General features: G+C 46.4%; 1 protein-coding gene across 1 annotated transcript in view; it reads left to right on the top strand.

Moving 5' to 3' along the window:
• Positions 1-27695, top strand: part of LOC147717702 (E3 ubiquitin-protein ligase TRIM39-like) — a 429018-nt gene that overhangs the window by 195598 nt on the left and 205725 nt on the right. Inside the window, exon 4 of the mRNA XM_086924489.1 lies at positions 19899-19921. Within this exon, the coding sequence (XP_086780615.1) occupies positions 19899-19921 (23 nt within the window). The remainder of the gene's footprint in view (positions 1-19898; positions 19922-27695) is intronic.

Genomic DNA, 27695 nt, shown 5'->3' on the forward strand with positions numbered 1-27695 from the left:
CGTAAATGTACGTTGGCCAGACTACTCAGAAAATAAAAACTCGCATTGGCCAGCACAGAAGCCGGATACGCTGTGGGACCCCAAACGCACCACTCGTTGAACACTACACAGAACTGAAACACACTGTGGATGATATCAAGTGGACAGTGCTGAAAACAGTGAAACTCCCACAAAGAGGAGGCAACTTGGCTCAACTCCTCAACAGAGAGGAACTTAAGACAATCATACAATTTGACACCATCCACACAGGGTTAAACAGAAGTGAGGACTGGACAACCCTGCTGTAAGCTGGTTAACCACCTACAACCACTTGACTTTGGCCTAGAACCCTGAAACTTCGAAAAGACAATTCTCTGTAGACATTATGTAAAGTACAATTTTGGTCATGAATTTTTAACACTAGATGTGATTCAAAAGTAATGTTCACAAAAATGTTATTCACTATTCAAGCACCTTTCCTGCACCTTTAAATTGTTTTAAATTGTTTTACCGTTATCCCCCACTGATTCCCTGTCCTTACATTCCAAAACTTATGCCCCTAAAGTCAGTGAATGGGCATTATTAATTTTCAAACTACAATAGCTTTACCCAGCTCAAAATGTCCGCTTCCGTGGGCAATGAAGCCACCATGGCCACCGGCTCCCCCCGTCACATGTCTTGTGACAAGCCAATCACAGCGCACCCTCCCTAATCACATGATCGCTTTCCCAGCCAATACTCAGGGTGCCTGCCAAGCATACGGAAGGGTTCGACTGAGAGCAGCCCCAGTGACCGGCATCCTCGGAGAACTGCTGTCTCCCACTGGTAAGCTCGCCGTATCTCTGTTTTTAACCTGACCAGAACGCCCCCGTTCTAGAAATATGCCTGAATCTAACTTCCTTCTCCTTTAACCCGCAGCGGACCAGTTATTTGCCTGGCCGCACTCCCTCACCCGGCTCCATTCAAAGACGCGTGAGGACAGCGCACCCGCCCGGAAGGCATCCGGTAATATAACGCGAACCGCCGGTACCTCCTACAAACCCTTCACTTTACCTCCGAGTTAATTGTGCTCTTCCACGTTTCTCCATATAGGTTGACCATTGTGTCGTGCTCCAATTAGATCCAGCAGACTGCACCTTCAGTAACTGCTTCAGACCCATGCCATATCTATGCCATTCCCCACCGAACTATGGTAACTGCAGCCTATTCGACACTCCATGAAACCACTAGCATAAATTAATGAAATTAATCCCTGCTTTCTCTCATCCGCCTAACAGCAAATAATTGCAGAGGTGCAGACGCCCCTAAACTGAACAAATCCAAGAATTGTGACTTTGTTATTATTCAACCTAAACAAACCTAGAAGGTAATCCTTTTAAATTCCTCACCGTGGCAATACCTTAAACGTGCATGCACCTAGTAAAATTATGCAACTTTTTAATTCTAGATTGGGCTTTGCCATCTAACCTATACCGGCGCTTCCACAGAATCTTAAACAAAACTGCATTCTGAAGTACGGTGCACCCACCAAGGTACCCAGGCTCATTGAACACTAAGTTTCCTTTTTCCTATGAGTTTTAAGACCGGTATTAATACCAATTATTCTCAACAGAATCACGAGGGTGCGCGCTCCCCCCAAAAAGGACCTTCCCAAGTGAAGCCAATACTACCCCGGGCCACCAACCTGGTAGGTTTCTCAGGCCTAAATTCACCCCAAGCCCCGATAATTCGCCCCCAACGACTATTCCACCAACACAAGCCTCACTTATTCACGGCTTACTTAAATTCCCCCAACCACTTTGATTCACAATTCCAATGTGCCCCATCACAAACACTTCACCCCACCATGGTTGACCGCTCACAGTAAGTGCATGCTTTTCAGAGGTTTTGCACGGAATACGCACGCCTCATAGTAACACCGACCACTGCGTTTCCGAATGCAAAGTCTGTTGTTACAATGTGAGCTATGACTATACAAACAATGACTATGTATATCTGTGTTTTTCTTCCTTCTTCATTTTTCCTTTTTCAAAACAGGTGTTATAAATAATTACGTTCAGGCAATATTAATTTCTTGTCCTGATGACGATCCCGTGATATTCGAGCTAGGGATCGAAACGTCAACCTTAGAGTAGTTCATACATGTACTTATATGATACTACTGTGTGTATGAATGACTCCAGGATACACTGCTAATGTATATTTAATGCCAGTGACCTACTAGCTCACTTTTGTTTGCCTGATAACTTTTCTCACTTACCTTTACCCTCTTGCCTTGCTTTTCTCTGTATGGCACAGGACTGTGCCCCAATTTAACCCTTACCACTTGGGTTAATTTTTGTATCTTTGAGATCATAAACAATTGAACCAATAAATATTCCTTGGCCGGCTAGTCAAGGAATCTTAAACTATATAGAATTCCATTGTGATCTATATATACCATTTTTCTCGTTATTCTTGTATGCTCAGGACCACTTGTTGTTTTGATAAATATTAAGGGAAAGATCAGCCATCAGGTGGGTTAAAATAGTTAAAGAGAGAGTCGAAGCAGTAGACGGGTTGTAAACTAGAATACCCGCCAAGATTACCGCCGCGGTATCAGCAATAGTAAAATACATAGCTTCAATCAGCCCGATATTCGTAAATTTACTAATGGTCAAATTAAGGTGGGATTTTAAGATAATAGCAAGACCGCCTCCTATTTTGCCCCCTTCACGATTGATGCCCTTCAAAAGGTAACCCGGTGGAGTAGCCAGATGGATGTCAGGGTTAGAGGTATCCCTGAGCCATGACTCAGTAAGGAACAAGATATCCCAGGTGTCCGATATAATTGACGTCCAAATCTCATTGGAGTGACGAGGCAAGGAACGACAATTAATCAGACCTGCTTTCAGCGTCGAAATGTGAGTCAAGCGCTTGAACTGTTACATCCGAAAAGCCGCCCGAAAAACTTCTGGGCCCTCTACAAAACCTACCTGCAGGGGCAGCAGGCTGAAGACGCATGTTCGACGGACAGCGGTCCACACGGGGTGGCGGCAGGCGAGTCAGGGTGAACCAGCAGGGGTAGGGACAAGGGGGCAGTGGGGTCGGACGGGGTGCGAGGTATACCAGAGGGGGGTGCACTAAGGGGACCACACACCACAAGGAGATGCCTCTGGATATCACACTAAAAGTTAGACGAGGACCGGGATCTTCATTGGGGTCCTTCTACAATTGACCACACTGATTCCAGCAGACACGGGGTCTGGGGGTAGGACGGATATGGGAGGACACGGGCAATGGGGCACGGAGCGGGGAACTGTTGTGAGGCAATGAGCGAGGGTAGGGGGGGGGTAGTGCAATAAGGGAGTTATTGGATTGATTTAGGGGGAGAACAAGTTGAAAACGCACATGAATATTAGAGGCCGCCGGCACTTCTGATCAATACTAGATTATGAGAACACGAAATCCACACTGTGCCGCCGGACCCCCGGGTTGTCGGCCACCAGGCTGTGTACTGTATGAAGTTGAGTTGAATGTAATACCTGTGACGCGGCCAGCCCGGGGGGGGTTGTAGGCCAGAAGCTGTGTAACCTGAAACTACCTCTATGTGCAATAAAAAAAAAAGCTATATGTTCTGAAGGACCAAGAAAATAAAGAACTGTATTCTGGATAAGACTGTCCAAGACTCTACACCTGTTCTTTTGAGCGCTTACTAGGACGTAATAGTAATCTTTTGTCTTAACAGCCAACATACTTCCAAGATACAGAGTTTTACCCAATTAAAACTGCGAAAATAGGGAGGACACAGTTCAATGTAATAAGAAGGCCTCTCCCTTCAAAACTATGGATTCTGCCACTGGCCATCAGATGTGGAAGCAGTACCAAATTGCCGAAGAGTAGTTGACTTGTTGATTAACAGAATTGATTGGATTCTTTGAGAAAGAAGGCTAGCCAGTCTAGGACCAGATCTGAATGTGTTCTTTTCCAAATAAAAGAGATGATTTTGTGCCATGCTGTGGCCTGAAACCTGAATGGGAGTTGGTAATTCATAAATTTGTTCAGAGATTCAGGTTTAAGTGGCAGGTAAGAGATAGGCTGGTACTAGAGCGGGTCAGAGGGTCTGCATCTTCTTAGCGGGGGTAACCTTAGCATGCTTTTGTTTAACGTGGACCAAAGCTGATGTAAAAGACAGGTGAAACAACTGACAGAAGTGTGGAGCTCTCTGATCAATAGGCAGTAGAGGGAGATAGGAAGATCAAAGATCATTGAGCATTACAAGGGAGAGATTAAGAAGAGAAACATGGGACATGCACAGAAATCTACCAGTGAAGGGACCACAAGAGGCACCCAGTGAGCTAGAGAACACCCAGAATCAAGCTCAGCAGGAATCCCACTGCTGGGAAAGGCACAGTCAAAATACTAGCCCCACTGAGAAGAAGAGGAGCCACATCTCCAGCGTTGAACTCAATAGGGATCCAGGGAATGGAATGCAGAACACAGAATGCAGAACCAAAGAAGAAGATTGTTTGGCTTTCTAACCAGCAGGATCCCCAGATTAAGGGCCTGATTACGATTGCGGTTTTCCCGCATCCTCCGGGCCGGCGGAAGCCACCGCCGGCCCGGAGGATGCGGGAAAACCGCGGCGGACTGAAAAAGACCCCCCGCCAGATTAGGATGGCTGGGGGATCGTTTTTCAGTCCGCAGCTTTTCCGCCGCGGTCGCCTTCCGACCACGGCGGAAAAGCTTTAACATGGCTGGCGGTGTCTATCAGACACCGCCAGCCATATTAGGATGTCTGCGGAAAGATGCCTTTACACAGCGGCATTTCCGCCGTGTAAAGGCATACGGATTCGTGTTTGGGGGCCTGTTGCGGGCCCCCAGGGGTGATGGGGGGGTGGGGGGTGCACATGGGGGGTACCTATGGTACCCCCCTGCATTTGCCTGCACAAAGCGGCAGGCACCGCGAGGTGCCTGCCGCTTTTTATCATTGCGGCGGGTGCTGCTTCAAGCAGCACCCGCCGCAATGATAAAAATACAGGATGTGACCGCCAGGGTGGCGGTCACATCCTAATTTGCACGGAGGGACCGCCGCTGCCCCTGCGGACGGTCCCTCCTACTCTATGGTGGCGGACGGACTCAGGTCCGTCCGCCATCATAATCGACCCCTAAGTGCCCACTAGGTCTACTGCCTGTGATGTTGAGAGGCCAATGCAGTGTAGAAACAAAGGGCTAAGCTTGAAAAAGGAGGGCCAGCCATGGCACAGAGCTTAACCTGAAGTAAGACCGCATGGAACACTGTCAATCCTGTAAACAGATCAAATAGTACACCACCCCACAAACGTATTGGGAACGGGTGCAGAGGATTAAGGGGCACAACCATGGCCCAAAAGGTAGAGTACAGGGATTCCTTGGCCCACAAGAGCCCTGAACCCAGCAACCCATAATAGGCCAGTGTTAGACCTGTCAGCCTTAGGATGGTCTTCCACCAACTTTTTTGCCTTCATCCTCCCATTTCTGCTGATTTTGTTTTGTTTGCCTTAGGACTCTTCACAGTTTAGCTTATACCACTACTAACCAGTGCTAATGTGCCTGTGCTCTCTTCCCTTACACCCAATTGGCACTTGTACGTCCCTAGTAAAGTGTTACTCCATGTACCTGTAAATTTAATTCTAGTAGTGGGTCTGCAGCAGTTTCCCTTAAGGTAGGTCCTAAACTGGCAAGAGGGCAGGGTGCAGTGTAGTTAAAATGTTTGACATGTACATTTCCTTTATATGTCCCGTTAGTGAAAAACTCTTAAATTTGTTTTCACTACTGCAAGGCCTTCCTCTCTCATAGCATAACATTGGGTTACTTTATTACATTAATAAGTGATCGCTCTCACTTGGGAGCAGGTGAGGATAGTGAGTTTAGGAGTTTTTTTTAAAGCTCTCTATAATGCTAAAGTCGAATTTTAGAAAGTTGCCATGTTCTTTTCCTAAACACCTTGTGCCTGCAGTCTGTAATCTGGGTCACATGACTAGTTGTAGCTGGCAGTTGGGCTTTGTGTATTCCTCTCAGACAGCGAGACAAACGGGGAATAGGTGTTGGCAGGATGTGCCATCTCTTTCATGGATGGGAGGAGGAGCTGTCACCTACCACACCTGCACATCACAAAGACTCTGCTTCAGCACTCTGGAGAAGAGTTTTACCATAGCCTGTTGTGCTCCCAGACAAGCTGGGGCCAGGACAGGGACGAGGAGGAAGGAAATTCCCAACACCTCTATAGGGGGATGTCTCTAGAAGCTTCTCCCATGTCAAAAAAGACACCAGATATATAAATACTCAGACCCCGTCTTCAGATCACTTCTCGGCCTGTGGAAGACTCAGAAGTACTGCTCTGCTGCAACCCTGTTGCTCTGCTGTCCTGCTGCCTGAGTGAGAAGGACTGGACCTGCACCTTGAACCCGGGACCACCAGAGGAACTCCAAGGGCTAGTTGCTGGCCTCCTGCTCAGAGCCTCAGGTACAGAATCTGCCCCAGTCATCCAGAACCTGGATTCTTCCTGCTGGTAGGCCCCTCCAGTCCTGGACCTTTAAAGGGGGGGCAGAAGGTGATCTGCCAGCCCAGATGTGGACTTTACCAGAATCTAAAGCAGTGTGATACTAACCCGAGACAGCTGGTTAGCTCACCGGAACAAACGCAGCATGATGCAACATCAACTCAAGCCCTCACAGCTTCTAATCGGAACCTATGCACCACAAATGAGCCTTGATGCAAGCCCGCATCACAGCCCTTCAGAAACGCCACTCACGATGTGCTCCTTGGAACCGCCACTTCGTGCTGCAGCACTCCGCATCCAGAACTTGGGTACAATCATCAGCGGGCTTAACTTGGTCCCTGTATCCGACTCGCACTCTATCGTGCTCAGCCTGAACTTGTGATTTTCTCCCTGTTTTAAGCACTTTTTTTACATACATCTTTAAATTTGCACATCATCAGTACTACTAATTGGCGTTTTGTCAGTTTAGGTCCTGATTAAGAGTTTGCCGGTGTACACAGATTCATGCATCGAGCCCTTAATCAGGGCCTTTGTGTCAAATAGTGTACTACATTTTACTCTTTTTTTCTAACTGGTTGTGGTATTTTTCTTGTGTTGTTTTTGTACTTTATTACTGTGTGTGTGCTGCAAAATTACTTCACGCATTGCCTATAAGTTAAGCCTGACTGCTATTGTGCCAAACTACTAGAGTTAAGAACAGGTTCATTTGTTTTGCTTGTGTTCCAATCTCACATCCCTCCAAATCCCCACAACCCCCTTCCAGGCCAGGTTGGACCCATACAGAGGATCCAAATGAGCAAGCCACAGCCCCACTGGATCCCAGGGAGGCACCTGGATTCTGCAGCTTGGGTGTCGTACCACATGAGAGCCACGAGAGCTTCGAACAGAACCCTCTAACAGTATAGTGATGACGCCACAAAAATCATGGACAAGTTCGGTTTGGTGCTTAGAACCCAAAGAGCTGACCCAGGTCCCACTGCTGAGAGAACTACTTCTGAAGGAAAACTACCAGGGCCGTAGCCCTTTGGAAGCCTTGGATCCATGCTCGCAAGCATCCAGTCCACTTCATCAGAACCACAAGGATGGCCAGAGCCACACGGAGGACTGGCCATGCATAGTCACAGTTTTAACTTGGAGAGAGAAAAAGGGAAAGACATTTAGAATACAGAGCCTGGCCATGCCAATTTCCAGATTTATGCCAAAGACAGGCAACAAAAGCAGAATGATTGTGGTTCTTGCCGTCCACTGGGCCAGCTCCTATGAGGAAGTGGCTTGGTAGAGGATTTGTAGAAATGGGCAAAAAGCATTTCTTTCTTGTCCGTAGAGATAGGGAGGGTCTGACGTAATGGATTTCACTCCCAGTGTTAGTGAGGGAGCGCAGAAAAGTTTTACGGAGGTAATGAATTATTCCAGAGGAAGATTAGAATTTCCAAATTATATTGGAGTGTTACAACCTATCCACCAAAAATATACGCTCTAGAGCACAAATGTATAGGAGTCTAGGCTGGATGTAACCCTTTCTTCAGTTGCATTGACCCGTGATTGACCTACTTGATGAGGAGACTTTTTTGAAATGTGAGGATTTTTTATACACACTAGGCATCCGTTTCGAAACTGGTAAGCTTTGGAAAGGGGTGATGTTCACCTTTGTTTCAGAAAGAAATTAACATCTAGATCGCAACCATCAATGGAACATGCTCTTCTCTACACACAGATCCTGATCAACTTGTTGGTGAACTGCCCTCAAGTTGCAACGTGGACCTACTCTAGGGCACCTGCTCTGTATTGTCCCACCATATATTTCTTGGGTCTGTGAATTTACGTTGAGAAGTGTAATTTTTATTATTTTGAGTGTAAACAAAAGGAGGAATTTGTATCAGTCACAATGATGTCCACTCAGTGCATGGCCGCCATCTTCAAGCTCTTTTTCTCACCATCAGCTTCAGAAGCATGCATCTAATGGGACTGAAAAGCAACATTTGATTAACAAACACATGACATCAAAGCCACTTCAAAATCAGAGGGATGTTTTTTCTCAGTTCCGCAAACTAGAGGGGATTCTGGCCATAGGACAGATTGTATAGATTAACTGTTTAGCTGTATCTCCTGGGTTTTGTCACGACTTGTTAGTTCTAGAAAAACTCTTTTCGGATTCTACCCTCTTAGTTATAACCATGCTCATTGGTTAATACACAGACCGTGTGAAATCATTTGATGCAAAACATTTAGTAGAAACATTACGCTAATCACAGCATGGTGGCGAGATCTGATCCTAGTTCAGATTTACTGCTCCAAGGATGATAGCTGGACTGAGTTGGTACAGAGTGAATAATTCTCCAAATCGGAGAAGGAACAAGCTGAGTAGATCGTTATTATCTCTGTCGTGCCTTCAATCCAAAACAGACCTATGGGAGCTAAAAGAAGGAAAAATGGTAAGTTTGAAATGCCTCCCAGTAAGGGACTATAGGAGTCTAAAATGTCATATTAGAAATCTCAGGAACACACGCTTTGTCTCCATCATCCTATTGTGTCATCACCTCACCTTTTGGAGGTGGAGATGGCAGAGTGTATGAATCAGTAGCGAAATGTAGTCAGTGGCTTGTTGGCCTGTGTTTAACCGTTTCGTCACAAGTACATTACGCTTCGGATCTGCTCAGCCTTCCATCACTCTAACATTAATAAAATGAGTAACATTGAACTTGGTAACAAAAATCATATATTATCCATATTAAAAAAAGCACTGTTAGACTGTTGCTTTCTGTTATTTTCTGTTCTGTAAACAATAATGATGAATATCTCACCTGGATACTGATATTTGATATTTATGGGATTTTGTAAAGCGCGGCTATCGCTCCGGAAGGAGCATCTTGGCGCTGAGCGTGCAGAAAAAAGAAACGTAGTGATGAATGAATCAGATGGCTGCGAAAACCGAGGAGTCGGATTGCTGAAATACCCAGGTTTTCAAGAGTTTCCTGAAGTGGCTCTCAGTATCAGCTAGCCTGAGATTAACGGGGAGGTTGTTCCAAGCTCTTGCTGCTAGGAAGGAGAAGGTTTTCCCCCCTCGCGTTTTTAACTTAAATCTTGGGATAACGACAAGGTTGGTTCCTGAGGATCTCCGGTAGCGCGTGGGATTGTAATGCATAAAGCGCTTGGTGAAATACAGGGGGCCTGTTTTTCTAGTGGCTTTGAATGCAGTAAGCAGAAGTTTAAACAAAATTCTTTTGTGAAGAGGTAGCCAGTGGAGGGTGTTGAGGGCTGCTGAGGCTGAGGACCTTCTAGGGAGTTTAAGAACGAGTCTGGCCACCGCGTGTTGAATGCTTTGCAGTTTCCTGAGGGTGGACTTCTTCACTCCTGCCATTAGTCCGTTGCAATAATCAAGTCGGGAGAGGATTAGAGCAACCGCAACTGATTTTCTGGCTGAGATGGGGAGGAAGTCAAAGAATTTCTTCAGTGTTCTGATGAGGCTAAAACAGCACCCAGCAGTGATGCGGACATGATCATCAAAGCTGAGGGATGCGTCGAATTGGATGCCAAGATTACGTGCCGAGGAAACAGCACTCGGCGGGGCTTCTGAGTTTTTTGGCCACCAGTCTTTTGGGGAAAAGGACAAGTCTTTCCCTAAGGGTATGATCTCAGTCTTGGCACTGTTACATCTGAGGTGATTTCTATTCAGCCATAGAAAAACCTCAGAGAGACAATTCTTAAATCTAAGGGCTGCATCCGTGCATTTTTTATCGATGGTGACGACAAGCTGAGTGTCATCAGCATACGATGTGACGAGGATTCCGTGGGATTCTATCACTGCGAGGAGGGGGGCCATGTAAATGTTTAAAAAAAGAGGGCTAAGTATGGACCCCTGGGGGACTCCTGATGTGATTGGTCTTTCTCTGGAGAGGTAAGGGCCTAGTGAAACCGTTTGGAATCTATTGGACAGGAACGATGTAATCCATGTCAGCACAGTATCTGACACACCAATCTCGCGCATTCTATTAATAAGAATGGCATGCAAGATGGTGTTGAACGCTGCTGTTAAGTCGAGCAGGATGAGTACAGCCTGTCTCCCCTCATCCTGCAGGAACTTGATAGAATCAGATAATTCAATCAAGGCGGTTTCAGTGGAGTGGCCGGGACGGAACCCTGATTGTTGGGGGTGCAGAATGTGATTGCTCTCTACAAAGGTTTTTAACTCGCCGTATACTAGATGCTCCGTGATTTTGCCTAGTGCGGGTAGTAGAGAAATTGGGCGCATGTTAGTAAGGCCAGTGGGGGATTTGTTTTGCTTCTTCATTAGAGGCTTCACTATGGCCTTTTTCCAGTCATCGGGAACGATGCCTGATTCGAGGGATTCGTTGATGATGACGTTAATCGTAGGATTTACAGCCTCGATGAGATGATGAAGAATGCTAGGGGGGCATGAGTCCGTGGGGGCTCCCGATTTGCAGGCCAAGATAGCCTTATGAGTTTGTTGAAGAGAGACTGGAGAGAAACTGCCGAAAGTGGAGGGAATTGTGACGGCGTCATGGGTGGTGGTAAGGGGTTGAGGGAAATCCTTCTGAATGTTGGCGATTTTATCTATAAAGAAATCAGCAATTTTATTGCATAAGGTTTGGGATGGAGGAATTTCGGGTAGGAGGGCTTTGGGATGAGTGAAGGACTTAACTATGGAGAAGACTGTTTGTTGTTTTTGCTGGGCTTCCTCTATGGCTTTGGTAAAGTACTCCTTTTTGGCCGCTTTAATGCCAGAGAGATAAAGTTTCCTCTGTAGGATGTAGAGTAGTCTAGAGGCTTCGTCGTAAGTTTTTCTCCATTTCCTTTCTAGGATCCTACATTGGAGGTGGCTTTCAGTGAGGGACTGGGTGTACCAGGGGGCATTGGGCTTTCTTTTGCGGCGGTCTGGGTGGCGGCGATTTGGACTGGAGTTGTCAGAGACGATTTTGTCAATCCAAATGTGGAAGTTGCAAGAGTCGGACGTTACATCTCCAACTAAGATGGGGGGCGGAGCCAGAGGCTGGGAGTCTGACTTGATGCGTTCAGCCACCTTCTTCCAATTGGTCGAAGAGGGAGTAAGGAGGCGCTTGGCGCTTGATGGCATGGAGGGGTTTAACATGATGGCAAAGGGGATAAGGCAGTGGTCGGTCCATATTTGCGGGATCGGGGGGGATGTAATCATGGTTGCCAAATTAGAACAAATGCCGTCTAACGTATGTCCAGCCCTATTTCTCGGGGAAGTAACAAGTTGGGAGAGACCAAAAATGCTGAGAGATTGTTGGAAGCTGATGGTGTGAGGGTCTGTGTCTGATTCCAGGTGCAAGTTCATGTCGCCTAGGAGATTGAAGGTGGGGTAATGTGTCAGGAGTGACCCGAGTGTATCGTCAAGAGAGTCCAGGAAGGGGGTGGCATTCCCAGGGGGGCGGTAGATAAGTCCCCCTGAGAAGGAGGTGGAAGCGTTGATTTTGATCACAAAGCCTATGCCCTCACTGTCCTTGAGGTAGCCTAGGTCGAAAGTATGGCACGTGAAGGATTTCTTGATGGCAAAGGCTACCCCCCCTCCCCGCCCAATGGGTCTGTCCCGCCTAAAGATGGTAAAGTCTGGGGGTAGGCGGTTTCAAGATCAGGATTCGATGAATCATTAAGCCAGGTTTCAATAATAAAGAGAGCATCTAAGTCGTGGTATTGTATAAGGTCATGAATGTCTTGACCATGACACGCTAGGGACCTGGCGTTAATGAGCCCTCCCTTAAAAGTATTCAACTTTTGCTTAGATGTGGGGGGCGGTTTGGGTACTCCGCCAGCGGATCCCAGGGACGTCCACCTACAGTGACGACACGAGAAAGGACCCCAGAGAAGGTTGCTGAGGGGGCGACCCTTACAGTGGTGGGCTCCCGTAGCGTGGCGCAATGAATGTAATTCATAAGGGTCATACCTGATAGTGGGAAGGATTTGGTCAGCATGCCCTGCGCCCGGCGTGGTCCTGGCGCGGACGGGCGCAGACGGGCTTGGCTTAGGCACGGCTTCGGCGCGCATCCGGCGCGCCCGCTGTGCCAGCCCGCGCGCCGTCTGGCCGCCTTGCACATTTTATAGGGAGATAAGAGGGTGGGAGGACGGCGCGACTAGAGCACTGTCCCCGCCTGCCTCACTCAAGATGGCGCCCACCGCCGCCGAGTATCGGCTGAGAAGCGGCTGGGCTGAAGGAGAAGAATGAAAGGTGATAGAGGTGTCAGAGTACCTAGCAATTCAATTCCCCTTATACTGACAGCCCCCAAAGATAAAATAAGGCGGTTTTTAAAATGAATAAAAAAAATGCTCCAAGTGCAACAATCGCTATTCTTAAAATCACAATTCAAAGGATCACATTGGTAAAATTCGTCTGCAGCTCGCAGCCCCAGTTCCCCTCACCAGGGAGAGCTTCTGAAAGGCACCGAGCGCTGCAAATGGGCTCAGTTAAGTACACCAAGAGGGCGGGAGGACGGCGCGACTAGAGCGCTGTCCCCGCCTGCCTCACTCAAGATGGCGCCCACCGCCGCCGAGTATCGGCTGAGAAGCGGCTGGGCTGAAGGAGAAGAATGAAAGGTGATAGAGGTGTCAGAGTACCTAGCAATTCAATGAAAAATTTCCTAGCTAACGTAACGGAAAGTTTCAATTCTATTAAGGACAAGGAGGCGAGGATTATGCAGTCCTTTCTTCTCTTTATTTCGACAGCACATTCAAAGTAGAACCAAAAACAAAAACTTCAAACTACAACTCCCATGAGCACATGGGGCACAGTGTCCATAGTAACAGCCGGCCAATGGAGATGGTGTCCGCTGTATAACCGGTGCTGACGTCCCTTCCGCTTCCTCTTCTTCTCTGTGAGGAAAACTCCCGGAAACGCTCCTTAGTCCTTTTGATCTTGTCCTAAATCAATACAAAACAAACCGTTATCTCGTTCTTCTTTCCTACAAGGAAGCATCAGGAGACGGTGTACAACAATTCCTAGCAAAGAGCAGTGTTGAAAAACATTTTACCAAGTGAAAACTGTGTACCTGTACGAAATCAATCTACAAACTATGAATACCACACAGCAGCAGAAAAGACCCATAAGTAAACATAAGGTGTTACTTACTGGATGTACGTAGATACGGGTGGGTGAGACCAGCAAGTCTTGGGTGGGATAATCCTCGCCTCCTTGTCCTTAATAGAATTGAAACTTTCCATTACGTTAGCTAGGAAATTTTTCATTCTATGTCAGGACGGAGGCGAGGATTATGCATGTTTAAAGCTTATCCACCACCAGTTCTGCTGCGCCATAGATGTGCTTGAAGTAATATTTTTTGAACGTGGACTCCGAGGACCAATCCGCTGCCGCCATGATGTCCTCCAGCCGACCGCCCACCTGCACCGCCTTAGAAGCCATTGCCCCTCTTGTGGAATGGGCTCCAAATCTGGTCACGTCCACACCCGCCTCGGTCATGATCCAACGGACCCACCTGGCGATGGTTGGAGAGGAAACCAGTTTAAAGGGTTTCTGCAAGGCAATAAGGAGTTGACGCTCTCCAGGAGGGCGATACTCCAACGTCATGTCCTCGTAAGTTTTGAGACATCGTACCACGCAGAGCTTGGGCTGGTCCGGGAAAAAGGGATACGACACAGATCTGATATTGGTCTTGGTCCTTCTTGTCACCGTAAACGTGACCCCTTCCGGAGTAAACATTCGAGTTGTGATATCCAGCGCCCTCACATCCGAGACGCGCTTGCACGAAACCAGACACAAAAGGATCGCCAGTTTGGCTGACAGTTCCTTCCTAGAAAGATACTGGTTATCCCCCCAGGAGGAGAGGAAACGCAGAACAATGTTAACATCCCAGAGACCTTCATACCTGGGTTCCGGGGGCTTGGAAAGTCTAACACCTCTCATCAGTTTGCAGACCCAGGGGTGCTCGCCCGCCGGTTTCCCATCGAAGTGGGCATGCCCCGCCGAAATGGCGGATCTGAAAGAGTTAATAGACCGGTAGGCCATACCCGACCGATGCAATTCAGCCAAGAAATTTAGGATGTGGCTAACGTCCGCCCCCACGGGATCGGCGTGTCTTCCCAGACACCAACGACGCCACCGCTGCCAAGCCGAGCGGTACCTCTTGACAGTTCCTGGAGCCCAGGCTCTAAGGATGAGGTCCTCAGCGTCCGCCGAAAGGCGTCCGTCCTGCCAACGTCCCCTGAAATCCTCCATGCCATGAGATGCAGTGTCTCTTGAATCACCAGGGGGTGAGGCTCCCCCTGTCGAATAGGACAGTCCCATGACAGTTCCAGTAGAGAGGGAAACCACGCCTGGGCTCGCCAGAAGGGAGTCACCAGGACCATGGAAGCCCGTTGCCTGCGGACTTGAGCTGCCACTCGTGGAATCATGAGAAAGGGGGGAAATGCATACGCCAGTTCCCGTGTCCAGTCCTGTAAGAAGGCATCGATCGCCGAGGCCTCCGGGTCCGGCCTCCAGCTCACGAACCTCGGGAGCTGTCGATTGAGTCGAGATGCGAACAGGTCTATCAAGCATGGACCCCACCTGGCCATTAAAGCCTGGAAGGTTGAACGTTCCAGCCGCCAGTCGCTGAAATCCTGGAAGTTCCTGGAGTGCCAGTCCGCAATCGAATTCTGAGTGCCCGGAAGGTATTCCGCTGACACCGATATCTGTTTCTCTAGGCAATAGTGCCAGAAGTCCTTCGCCAGATTTGCTAGCGCACGCGACCGAGGGCCGCCCAGGCGATTGATATACTGCACTGCTGACACATTGTCCATGCGTAACAGAATACAGCACAAAACTCGATGCTGAGTCAGGGACCTCACTGCAAACGAGCCCGCTAGTAGCTCCAAACAGTTGATGTGGAGTAGCAACTCCTCCTGCGTCCAACGACCCCCCATGGTAACGTCGCCACAGCGTGCGCCCCAACCCGACCTGCTTGCATCCGACTCGATGATCAGGTCCGAGCTGGATCCGAAAATCGCTCTCCCATTCCACGCACTCATGTGCTCGATCCACCACCGAATCTCCGTCCTTGTCTCCTCGGTGAGAGAGATGAGTTCGGAGTACGTCAGCCCCTTCCTGAGGTGCTGTGCTTTCAACCGCTGGAGGGCTCGGTAGTGCAGGGGACCCGGAAAGATCGCCTGGATCGATGAGGAGAGCAGTCCCACGATGCGGGCCAACTGCCGAAGGGATATCCTGTCCTTCTTCAGAACCTGGGAAAGTTCCTTGCGGATCTTGGACACCTTCTGTTGAGGAAGGCTGAGAGATGCCGTCTCCGAGTCTATCAGGAAACCTAGAAAAGTGATCTGTCTGGTCGGGAGGAATTCCGATTTCTGGGTGTTCAGCACGAAACCCAGGTCTTGCAAGAGAGCAATAGTCATGTTCAAGTTGGACTTGAGCCGGATCGGAGACTGGTCTAACAGCAGTATATCGTCCAGATATATGATCAGTCGGACTCCTCGTTCACGGAGGGTCTCCACCACCGGCCGAAGGAGTTTCGTAAAGCACCAAGGGGCCGATGATAGGCCAAAAGGAAGAGCCCGAAACTCGAAGACCTCCCCGTCCCAAAGGAACTGAAGGAATCGTCGGTGTGGTGCAAAGATGGGGACCGTGAGATAAGCGTCCTTCAAATCCAGGCGCACCATCCAGTCCCCTTGGAGGAGAAGATCTCGTAAGAGATGAATCCCCTCCATCTTGAAGTGGCGGTAGACCAGCCACTCGTTGAATTCCCGCAAATTTATCACTGGGCGAAAACCCTTGTCCTTCTTCTGGACCAAGAAGATATTGCTTAGGAATCCTGCAGGATGAAGATGGGATCTGCAGATCGCCCCTTTCCTGAGGAGGTCCGCAACCTCGTCGGCGATCAGAAGTCTTTCCTCCTGTGAGAAAACTAGAGGGCGAGGGCGAACCCTTTGATGGGGAAAACCGTAGAACTCGATCTGAAAACCTTGAACTGTCTGTAAGACCCAAGGATCCGAAGTAATCCTGCGCCAGTTGCAAAGGTGCTCCCGAAGCCTCCCCCCCAGAACGTGTGGGGAAAAAATAGTAACACTCACCGGATGGACCTCCTGGGGCGTTGACGCCCGCTCGGTAGCCTCTGCCGCGCCCCTTGCCTCTACTGGGGTAGAAGTTTCCTTGGCGACCGTCGTTCCAGTCGTTGTTTCGGCGCTGGTTCTTGTTATGGGGGCCTTGCTGGGGCTGATGACCGGAGGAGCGGCCCCGTCCTCGTCCGGCCCCGGCAAAAACCCGCCCCGGGAAAATCTTTTTGACCGTCGTCTGAGCTCTGTCCAGTGCCGAGAAAGTGGTGACAAATTTATTAAGTTCCTTAATGAAAGGTTCGCCAAAAAGCTTGCCTTGTGCAATGATCCCTGCTTCTGAGGTGGCCAAGTCTCCCAGCTTGGGATCTATTTTGATGAGGAGGGATCGTCTACGCTCAGCCGCTAACGCACAGTTCGCGTACCCTAGGAAGCACAGGGCTCGCTGTGCCCAGCCCGCCACGACCTCCGTGGACATCGGAGTTCCCGACTCCTTGGCTCGCTCAGCCAGTTGAATAATCTGCGTCACGGGTCCTACCGCGTCCAGGAGTTTGTCCTGGCAGGCTCGCCAGGAGCGATCTATGCCTTTCTTCGGGTCCCTCATGAACTTTGCGAAGAACGCACAGAGCTTCTCGTCAATATCCGGCGTTGTGGCCACCCTGCCCTCTAATTTCGGACGAAGGCATTCACCTCGCATGCGGGTCCTAACATCCCTTTCCAGAGGTTGGCGCACTTTGCTTGCGGCGTAAGCCGCCACCTTGGGATCCGGTACCCACTCCGACGACCTAGGGTGGTAAATGCTCGTCGGGTCAAACATGTCCGAGGGAGTGTCTTCTCCCTCCAAGGATCCCGAGGAATGAGGCGTCGGGCGCCAAGGTCTACCCGAGTAGCCATCATCCTCATCCGAGGAACCCTCGTCCCCCGAGACACCCTCTCCCTCCAAGGGGAAACCATCCTCCTGGTCCGTGTCTTGTGCGACCTCGTCGCCATCATCTCCGGGCAAAAGCCCCTCCCGGCAGGGTATATGCTTCAGTGTCCGCGCACTTTTGCGGAAAGAGTCTTGCAAATGCTCGAACTCTTCCAAGTGCCCCGCAGGACGCTTAGCTGATTTTTTACCCCCGCCCCCAGCGAGCTTTTGGGCCCACGGTCCGCAGGGCCTGCAGCGCCAAACACCCCGGGGATACTCTGGGCGAGAGCGTCCACTCTATCCCGCAGAGGCGCAAGCACCGAGTCCAGGGCCTGCGACAACGCGTGGCCCACCGCAGGCGGGAAGGGTTGGGCGAGGTGGAACTCCTCTGCCTCTTGGGTGATATTAGCATCTTGGTCCGAAGACTGCATTATGGAGGGTGTAGGCACCAAACACCTTAATTAATACCAAAGGTAGCCCCCTCGCCGGTGCCCAGACAGCAATCTGTCAGAAAAATAGAGGTGCAATACCTCAACTCGCCACTAGAGGGCGTTGCGCAACTAGCGCGTGAGGAATCACCGAGAGCCGGTGTCAGGGCGAGGGTTGGTGAGGGCAGAAGAATCTGCCTCAGTGCGCCGTGTCAAACGGAGGAAGGCCGCCGAGCAGCGTCTCCGTGAGAAGCGGCGCCCCACAGAGCCGGGAAAAAGCGCGAAGCGCTCCTGACACGGTCCGCGATATGCGGGAGAACGCGCAGGCAGAGCCTGTCGCGTGTCAATTCGGCCGCGCGAAGAAGCGCGCGTACAGAGCAGGGAAAAGCACAGGCAAAACCAGGCTAACAATCAATAAGGCCACAATAACATAAACACGTCAGAAAAATAAATGTCACTTATCTGACGAGCAGAGAAGAAAGAGGAAGCGGAAGGGACGTCAGCACCGGTTATACAGCGGACACCATCTCCATTGGCCGGCTGTTACTATGGACACTGTGCCCCATGTGCTCATGGGAGTTGTAGTTTGAAGTTTTTGTTTTTGGTTCTACTTTGAATGTGCTGTCGAAATAAAGAGAAGAAAGGACTGCATAATCCTCGCCTCCGTCCTGACATAGAATTCCCCTTATACTGACAGCCCCCAAAGATAAAATAAGGTGGTTTTTAAAATGAATAAAAAACGCTCCAAGTGCAACAATCGCTATTCTTAAAATCACAATTCAATACTGATGCCTGCAATCCTAAACTTTCTCCATAACAAAGTTAAAAGTCCTAAACACAAAAACGGGACTAGTGTCAAATACAGTGCAGTACATAGAGTGGGACCTGCTTTTAAATCTTGGTTGGGGGTCTTTTGTTCAGGATAATCCCTTCTTTGAATCCAAGGTTACAGATTTGAGAAAAGACTGTTATCCACTTTTCTATGTCACAATGATCGAAACAGTTTTGTTAACCTTGATCAAAGCGACTAGTAAATGTTCATGATTCCGACATTATTTCTTAAAAATTGTATCTTATTTTTAGTCTTTCAAACAATTGTATGGAGAAACATTCAAATACATTCCTACAAAGCTTTCTAAAGCATTATATCAAAACCTCTCCATTTTCCCTTCTTGACCACCAAATAACAAACTATTTATGATATCCCCATTAGCCTCTCCCATCCACTGCACAGGTAGGGTCAGATTTGTTCGGGCCCTCTTTGTTCCTCCCTTCTCCGGCTCCTATTGAATGACAGTCTGGTGTTGGTTACAGGTTTCTTTTATGGCTAAAGGTTCAGATCCAGAGCTTGGAGCCTGTGTGGCCTTGTCAGGCCTGCCTCAATCCCCACAAGTTGGTTAGCTAAGGATTATCAGATCGTACTAAACGTTTCACGCAGATCTGCAATGTCATAAAAAATGTTTTCAATGGCTGCTAGGTTCCATAATTCAGAGTGGTGTGCGGTGGGTGGGGGGCGGGAGGGGTGTTGTTTCTAGTCCTCTGCTATCAATTGTCTAGTAGCTGCCTTAACTTGGTGAACTCGCCCATATCTTTGGCCCATGCATCTCCATTACTACCCTGTGACATATGCTAATGATTAGTTATCACAAAAGGTCCCATGAACGTGTGGGTTCTCACTCTAAAAGGTGTCTCTGTAACCATTAAAAGCATGTGTCTTCATTTAGGCTTCAGGAAGCAGATTAAGAACTTTGTCTTTGCATGTTTGTAAATTCTCTTTTGTTAATGTTTTACCAAGATGATCCTAAGTGATTATTAACATAGCATAACAGTTTAATGTGCATTATGTACTGTAATTGTTTATTCAGTTACAATCCGCATCCTTGTCTGGTGTCTCGATACAGATGAATGGGTCTTCCCATCAGTCAGAAAAACCTCTTGTCCTCCAGTAGCGGCTAAATGTCTCTTCGCAAAGGAAATCGATGCTCAGGATTGTGAGGGATGAATATTTATCTTCTTAATCTCTTTTCCTCCCTAGGATGTACGGATTATCTTGAACAGGTATGTTCTCTTCTTCTCATGTCCATTCAAGACCTGCCTTTGTTCCTGCTTAATTTTTTTAATTATTACCTCTACCTTGTTATGGTATATGTTTTTTAATAAGGACACTGTTCACCAAAGTGTGCTTTAGTTTCACCTTTGGTGCATAGTATAAATCTTCACTGGAAATTTGCATTCTGCTATAGATTGGTAGATCTTTAAGAAGTTTGCAGTATGGAAGATGGTCTGAGCAAACCTAAGCAATTGATGGCAGAGAGCTCCATGTATAAGCAGGCATTGTCATTTCATATGATTGAGTGGTAGCATCTAGGCCATTTGCAAAGGAAAATATAGGCATTATAATGGATAGACCTGTAAATGTGTTACTCATTGTATGCTTCTCCACAGGCATGTACAATTATCTCCAATATATAGACTTTCTCCTAATTAATACAAGTCAATGTTGCAGTCTCACTTGACTGTAATTAATTGGTTTCAGAAGAAACCTATCTAGAGTATGATGATGTCCAGACCGAGGAAGCACTGAATGACCTTAGAGGAAAGATATCTTTCACATGCACACATACTAACACTACGCTTCTGACAAAACCCCCACTTCCTTTGCCAGACTTGAAAACAAGGTTACTTTTATAAAAAATATGAAATGCACAACATGAGGCATCATGGTTCCAGGGACTACATGGTCCTGCAGACCTATCAGCAAATATAATACTGTGTGAAACTTTAAAGGGAAGAACAACACTTATAGTGGTCTTCGATGAATACCTTCATAAACACATGTATGCATTTTTATATATTACATTATATTACAGAGAGACACTAGCTACTCTGTAGTTATAGTTAGGAACCCGTTATTAATTGCCAAAATTCAGAGTAATTCCTGTCAGGGAATCTGGGAATATAGAAAAATACGATTAATTTCACTACCTATCATCTCTTTAATAACTGGTAATAGGTAGGGAACAACAATGAAACCTACTGCTTATCCATATCTGGGGCCCTAACCTACATGGCTGCCTATTATGTTATTAGCAAACCAAAAACAAATTTCCTAACTCTGACATGGGTACTTGTTTTGCTCCCAGTTTTGCCAACCTGTTAATTAATAGGTAGGCGGAGCTGGTCATTAGTGCCCTGGACCAATTTAATATACATGTTGTCTTATAGATCGGACACATTGACAAATTATTTATCATTTGGAAAGGGAGCAGTAAAAAATAACTGAGTTTGTAACCACACGCTACAGCAATACCTTGAACCTCAAATTTACACACCACATCAGTAAAAAAGAAATCGAATTTTTGGTCATCAATGAGAAATGTATTCGAATAGATTGATCACTAATCTGCAATTAAAAGCTACTTCTATTACATGCTAATAGCAGCTACCCAACATACTTAAAACATAGTATTCCTAATGGTGACTTGCTTTGGGGTAGGCACAATTGCAGCTATAATGAGACTTTTGATTTTGGAATGCAATAAGGTGAGGTTTAATGAAAGAAGCTATCCAAAGAAAATACTGGATGCTGCCCTCACATGTGCCTGGCAAGTACAAAAGGAAGAATTATTAATTCCCAAAACCATGACACAAGGTGCTGACAACAACAATACCATATTCATTAACACTTATAATCACAGAGTCAATGACATTAGAAATATCTATGACAAAAACTGGAAGAGTTTAACGACGGAGCAGAACCTTAGAGAACCTGTAGAGAGTCATCCTAAAATGACATACAGAAAGGTGATAACTTTGAAGGATAGGTTGGACAGGAATGACAGTCCTAAAATGGCTTCCATCACATCTTTGTTGATGTGGTGGCAGCCAAACAGATCTTATCTTAAGAGCTGTCTGCCCAGAGGGTCCTCAGCGGCATGAAATGTCTATATTCTTTTAAATGTAATCTCTCTAAAACTACTAAACACAATCACTCCAAATCACAACAAGGCTGCTTTTCAGACTAAGATCTAGCTTTCTCTTCCCAGTTTGGTGTAATTCAGTTCAGCCGTTTTTGCTGTAGCTGTGTCTTTTTTTCTTATGACAAAATTAATGGGAAAAATTAGTTTTGGCACATTCCCATCAACCTTTTTCTTTGCCCCACTTAACGGATCACCCCAAAACTTTCCAGGAAGGAACAGAGGTGGAGGAGACTTTTTTTGGAAAGTTTTGTGAAGATCCGTCACACAGCGGCTTAGTTATTTTAAAAAAAAAATGATATGCTCCTTGCCCAACGCGCTATGTCCTTACAATTCTGTACAAGGGATATAACTAACCTTGTCCTCAGGGGCCTCTTTTTGTCTAGCTCCAGGCACAGAGATTGTTTGGAAGTGGGAGGGAGCTAGCCATGATGACTACTCAATTCAAGATCCTACTTGAAATCTTTGTTGCTGGTGCCTTAATCATTGGACACCCTGTTGTTTTATACAGATGCCTGTTGTTTTGTCTGGATGTATCGTTCCCAAATGTTCCAAAATCTACGCTTCTTACTCTTTCTTCCTTGGTTATCTAATTTATATACCCTTAGTCTGGAGTTTAGCCATTCATTATGTACTGGTGGAGTAGCTTTTACCCAATTGATGCATATCTCCCTTCTGGCTAACAGGATTAATAAGAAAAAAATGTTTTCCTGATCTTTATTCAATATTTCGATAGATTGTGTTTTGATTAATCCCCAAAATAATTGCTTCCACGCTTACCTCTATGGGCTGTTCCAGCCCATCAGAGAGAGTCTTACCCATCTGCTTCCAGAAATCCTCCAGCTGTACGCAGTCCCGGAACATATGCAGGTCATCTGCTCTCTCCTCCCCGCATTTGGGGCATTTTTTTACCTTGTTGCTGTCGATCTTTGACAGTCCTTTTGGAGTCCAATACACTCTGTGTGTCGTGTAAAGGTGGTTTTTCTTCAGTGGGGCAGACCTTACCACGCTCCCTAGAATGGCCATCAAGGTTTGCCAGTAGTGGGAGATGTCCAGCCATGGCAGGGATTTCCCCAGATTTCTTTCGGGGCTTCATACTCCGATTCTCCAGCTTTTATGAGAGCCCAGTACCAATATGATATCTCTTACTTGAAAATCTTCGTGCACAGTAGTTTTTGCTCAACAGCTTCATCCCCTTGTAAGTTTTCCTTTATATAATTATGATAGTTGAACAGCACCCTTCAAAAGTTATACATTGTTGCAAAAACAGTTATTAAAAATATATAAATGAACAAAGTTATTGGTTTTCCCAACTATTCAGATAAGACACACAAAAGTAGTGACTTGGATTTTCTTTCTTTTATTCAATTTTTATTCTTTATTTTCTTTTTTTGATAGTTGCGGATAGCCGACGCGTTTCGTCCGTTGCCGGACTTCTTCAGTGCTTGAGACAAACTGTCTATCAAGTTTCACATCCGTCTTAGTAAGGCTTTCATGGAGTTTCTTTGATTGCTTGGAGAATTGTAAGCAAGGTCACAGATCCTAGTCACAGTCGCTGTCGACAAAGAAGCAAACGTCGGCCCACAGAAAAGTCAAGGGGCTGGAACATACAGGAGCGTCAAGTTGTGGTCTACCAGAAGACCACAACTTGACGCTTTTTGCTTCTTTGTCGACAGCGACTGTGACTAGGATCTGTGACCTTGCTTACAATTCTCCAAGCAATCAAAGAAACTCCATGAAAGCCTTACTAAGACGGATGTGAAACTTGATATCAGACAGTTTGTCTCAAGCCCTGAAGAAGTCCGGCAACGGACGAAACGCGTCGGCTATCCGCAACTATCAAAAAAAGAAAATAAAGAATAAAAATTGAATAAAAGAAAGAAAATCCAAGTCACTACTTTTGTGTGTCTTATCTGAATAGTTGGGAAAACCAATAACTTTGTTCATTTATATGTTTTTAATAACTGTTTTTGCAACAATGTATAACTTTTGAAGGGTGCTGTCCAACTATCATAATTAGCTTTCCTGGGTGGTAGGTTGCCTATCTCCCTTAAGGCCCGTGTGGGAATCACGTGTCTGGGCATAGCACCTTCTATTTCGACACAGTAGATGGTATTTCAACAGTGGTGCAGTTTTTTCCTTAATTCCCAGTTCTCTTGCCTCATTTAAGTTTTCCTTTATACCCTTTATCCAGCTGTTCAATTGATAGTATTTAAATCTCGCTAATAGTCCCTGGGTTTTCGTGTTTAGGGTCTCCCATCCTATGATTTTATTATTCTCTATTAACTGTCCCCAATTGTTTATGTTTGCTTCCTTTAGGGGGGTTATTAGCCTGTCTTTCAGACATTCAGGGGTTCCTGGGGAGTCCCAGATTGGTGCATACTTTCTATAGTAAGGGATTTTTAGGATCCTTCTTACTCCATACCAGGTTTTTGCCGCTGATTTCAGTGTCTTTAGCTTGATCTTCTTAAAGTATTTGGGATGGCTTCGTTATTGGCAGACCAAAAAATGTTTATCCTAACACTCTTGTAATGCTCCCAGTTTTGCCAAGCTGTTGATTAATTGGTGGGAAGAGCAAATCGTCAGAACTCTGGACCAGTTTAATACACGGGATCAGATACATTGACAAATCATTTGTCATTTGGAAAGGGCGCAGGAAAAAAGCCAATTCTTTTATAAGCACTCAACAATAAGAACTAGACCCTCAAATTTACAGGCCACATCAGAAAAAAAGAAATATCATTTTTTGACATCAATATGACAGTTTTAGAATAGACCACCCCTAATCTGCATAGAAAAGCTGATGCTGGAAACACACTATTACATGCTAAAAGTAGTTAACCGAAATCCTGCATACATAGTATTCCTAATGGCGACTTGCACTGGGCCCTGCACAATTGCGGCTCTGAGAGTTTTGATTTTGGAATGCAACAGCAAGGTGGGTTTAAGGAAAGAGGCTAGCCTAAGGAAACACTGGTTGCAGCCTCGCATGTGCCAGGCAAGTACAAAGGGAAGAATTATTAATTTCCAGGACCACAATGCAAGAGGCAGACAAAATATAATCACCAGGTCCATGGAATTAGAAGTATCTTTGAGAAAAACTGGAAGATTTCAAGCGACGGAGCAGAGACTAAGAGACTAAGAGAAACTGTAGGGTCATCCCAAAATTACATACAGAAAGGGGATAACTTCGAAGAATAGGTTGTGCAAGAATGACATAACTGACAACTCCAGCCTCTATAGTATCTGCAGTAGAATGTTTATTTATGCAAACAGTGCAAGGCTTGCATCAGAGTTGCAGGAACTGCTAGACTGAAGACTATTCAATTTGAGAATGATGCCCTCTTGGGCTTATTCTACATTATTACCAAGTCCAATGTTCATATATTTCTGGTATTGGTTGAAATGCATTGTGAAGGTGCTCAAGAAATCTGATTTCATAACTTGCCGAGGTGCATTCCACTCTAGTAGGATCAATTTTTAAAAATGTTTATTTCGGGATTTTACTGGGAAAATATAGTGGGTTGCACCCCCTTGCATCCAACATGTTGTTTTATACATCATTTTGCTTGTTTTTGATGACTTCACAGATGTAATGCTTGGCAGACTGTGTTGCAAGAATCAACAGATTCTAAACTTTGGATGATATGCTGCCCACTGTGGCTTGATATGCAATAAATATAATGTGTAGAAGTTGGTAATATCGGGTGTGGTTACTTTTACACTCCGATCCTGAGTCAACTCCCTATTTTGCTGTATTTATATGGGAAGCAGCCTTTACGCATTTGTTACAACGCATGCCATTACATCACACGTTGTTGCAACGAAAAAGGTGTGCAGCAGTGGGTAGAATGTGTTGGATTTAATTCCAACACTTTCTCTACTGTTGCACCCACTGAAGTTGGAATAGAAAATGAATCTATTCCAACTTCCAGCGCCCGGACAGAAAGTCGGGGTAAAGGTTAGCGTTGCAACGGCATGCACTGTAATCGCATGCGTTGTAACGTCACATATTCTTTTTATACCCATACATTGTACAATAATTTTGGGTGCAAGTCAAGACAAAGCAAAACAAATGATATTTTGTTGTGGATTGTTCACAGTACGCAGCATTTTATGGCAAGGATTTTTTTGTTGACAACAAGGAGAATTCCACAGGTTGTTATAATATGGCATCCACATTGCAACACTAGCAATAGTCATTTGTGCCTTCATTTATTTTCATTAGACTGTGTTCAAGTTTTATGTATGTTGTCAATTGTTGCACTTCACCCGTGATCAAGGAAGTTTTCGCTGAAAAGCATATGGGTTGTTGATTGATTTTTAAAAAATCTTTATTGCATTTTTATTATTTTCACGGTACAAACAAATCAAGCATAGGTGTACATAGTGAAGTAGTGTGGCTCACTGGTTAGAGGCGGCAGACCCGAGAGCAGAGGACGGCCCGGGACCAGGGTTCGATTCCCGGCGCGGCAGGTTTCTGGACCAGGGTCAGCGGACTCGATAATTCTCTCGCCTCGGTGCCCACTCTGATCAGCGATCACACTCGGCAACTCTGGGCATTAGCTTGCCTCATCTTCACTAACGGCCCCAACAGACCGCCGGGGATGCCTGGTCTCACCCTGGAGATACCCATTAAGGGACAATCTCTCAGGGAAGCCAGGAAGGGTTTCGCAGCGGTCGAAGCGCCTTGGGACCCTACGGGTAAGTAGTGCGCTATATAAATGCCAATACATTTACATTTACATTTACATTGCCCTTGCATACAAGATCAATATCACCGTGTTATTACATATATGACCCTGAATATTGCCCCTTAGTGATCACAGCGTACTCCGTCTCTATTCCGCAGAGGGTAACGTGCATTGGAAGTTTAGTATGGGCATCTGGTGCCCACATATGCTATCACCTCCAGATTGAGGGGCAGGACATGTCCAACATATATATCATCTTCCAGCTACAATTAGTCAGAAGCGAATAGGTCTATCAACACAGTTACATACAACTTGTTGTACAATACAATTGTTGAATAACGATAGACAATAAGGCACAGGTGATAGGAAGTGAACGATGTCACTGAATGCAAGATACCTTCCTTTTCCAACTTTTAAATCACAACTAATAAACATAAAATAAATACAAGCAAAAGAAAAGGAGATATCAGATACACAATAAAATATATGTCTCCAGTGCAGTATGCGCCTTTCGAGTGAAGTCATGCCAAGGGTCGCATGCTTTTAGTAGGTTTGGGTTGCTATTCATAGACAGTATGTGGTTGTGTGGTTGTCAGGGTATCATGTATCTGGAGTTGTGTCCATATAACAACATGAAGGAGTGCGGGATCGTTGCTCATCTTGACAGTCACGTCCTAGAGTGCCTAGTGTACTCAGCCTATCCGCTCCACCCAGACAACAGTTCAGACATCATCTCCCGCTCGCTGTGTGAGGGGAGCACATAGCGCCGTGCCAGTTTGTGTAAGAAGCTTCAGGATATCGTCCCAGACCTGTGCGATGGGGAATTTACGCAGTCCAGCCGTTTCTTCTCTATGAAGAATGGTACTCTCCGCCTGTGCCCAATTTTCTAGAGATTTTAGCCAGTGGAGTGCCACCGGAGGGTCTTTATGTTTCCATCTCTTGGTTATCAGACGTTTTGCAATGATCAAACCTAAGTCACAGAATCTAGAGCTTACTTTGTTACCTTTCCTGTGTTTGTAAAACCCCAGGATGCAAACCTCCCATGTGTGTGGCACTTCGGTGTTCATACAGCTGGTAAGAGAGTCCGTAATTGTGAGCCAATAGGAGTGTAGTAGGGGGCAGGACCAGCATATGGGTTGTTGGTGACACATGTTATGAGAC

The sequence above is a fragment of the Lissotriton vulgaris genome, chromosome 5 (assembly GCF_964263255.1).
Source record: "Lissotriton vulgaris chromosome 5, aLisVul1.2, whole genome shotgun sequence".
Taxonomy (NCBI): domain Eukaryota; kingdom Metazoa; phylum Chordata; class Amphibia; order Caudata; family Salamandridae; genus Lissotriton; species Lissotriton vulgaris.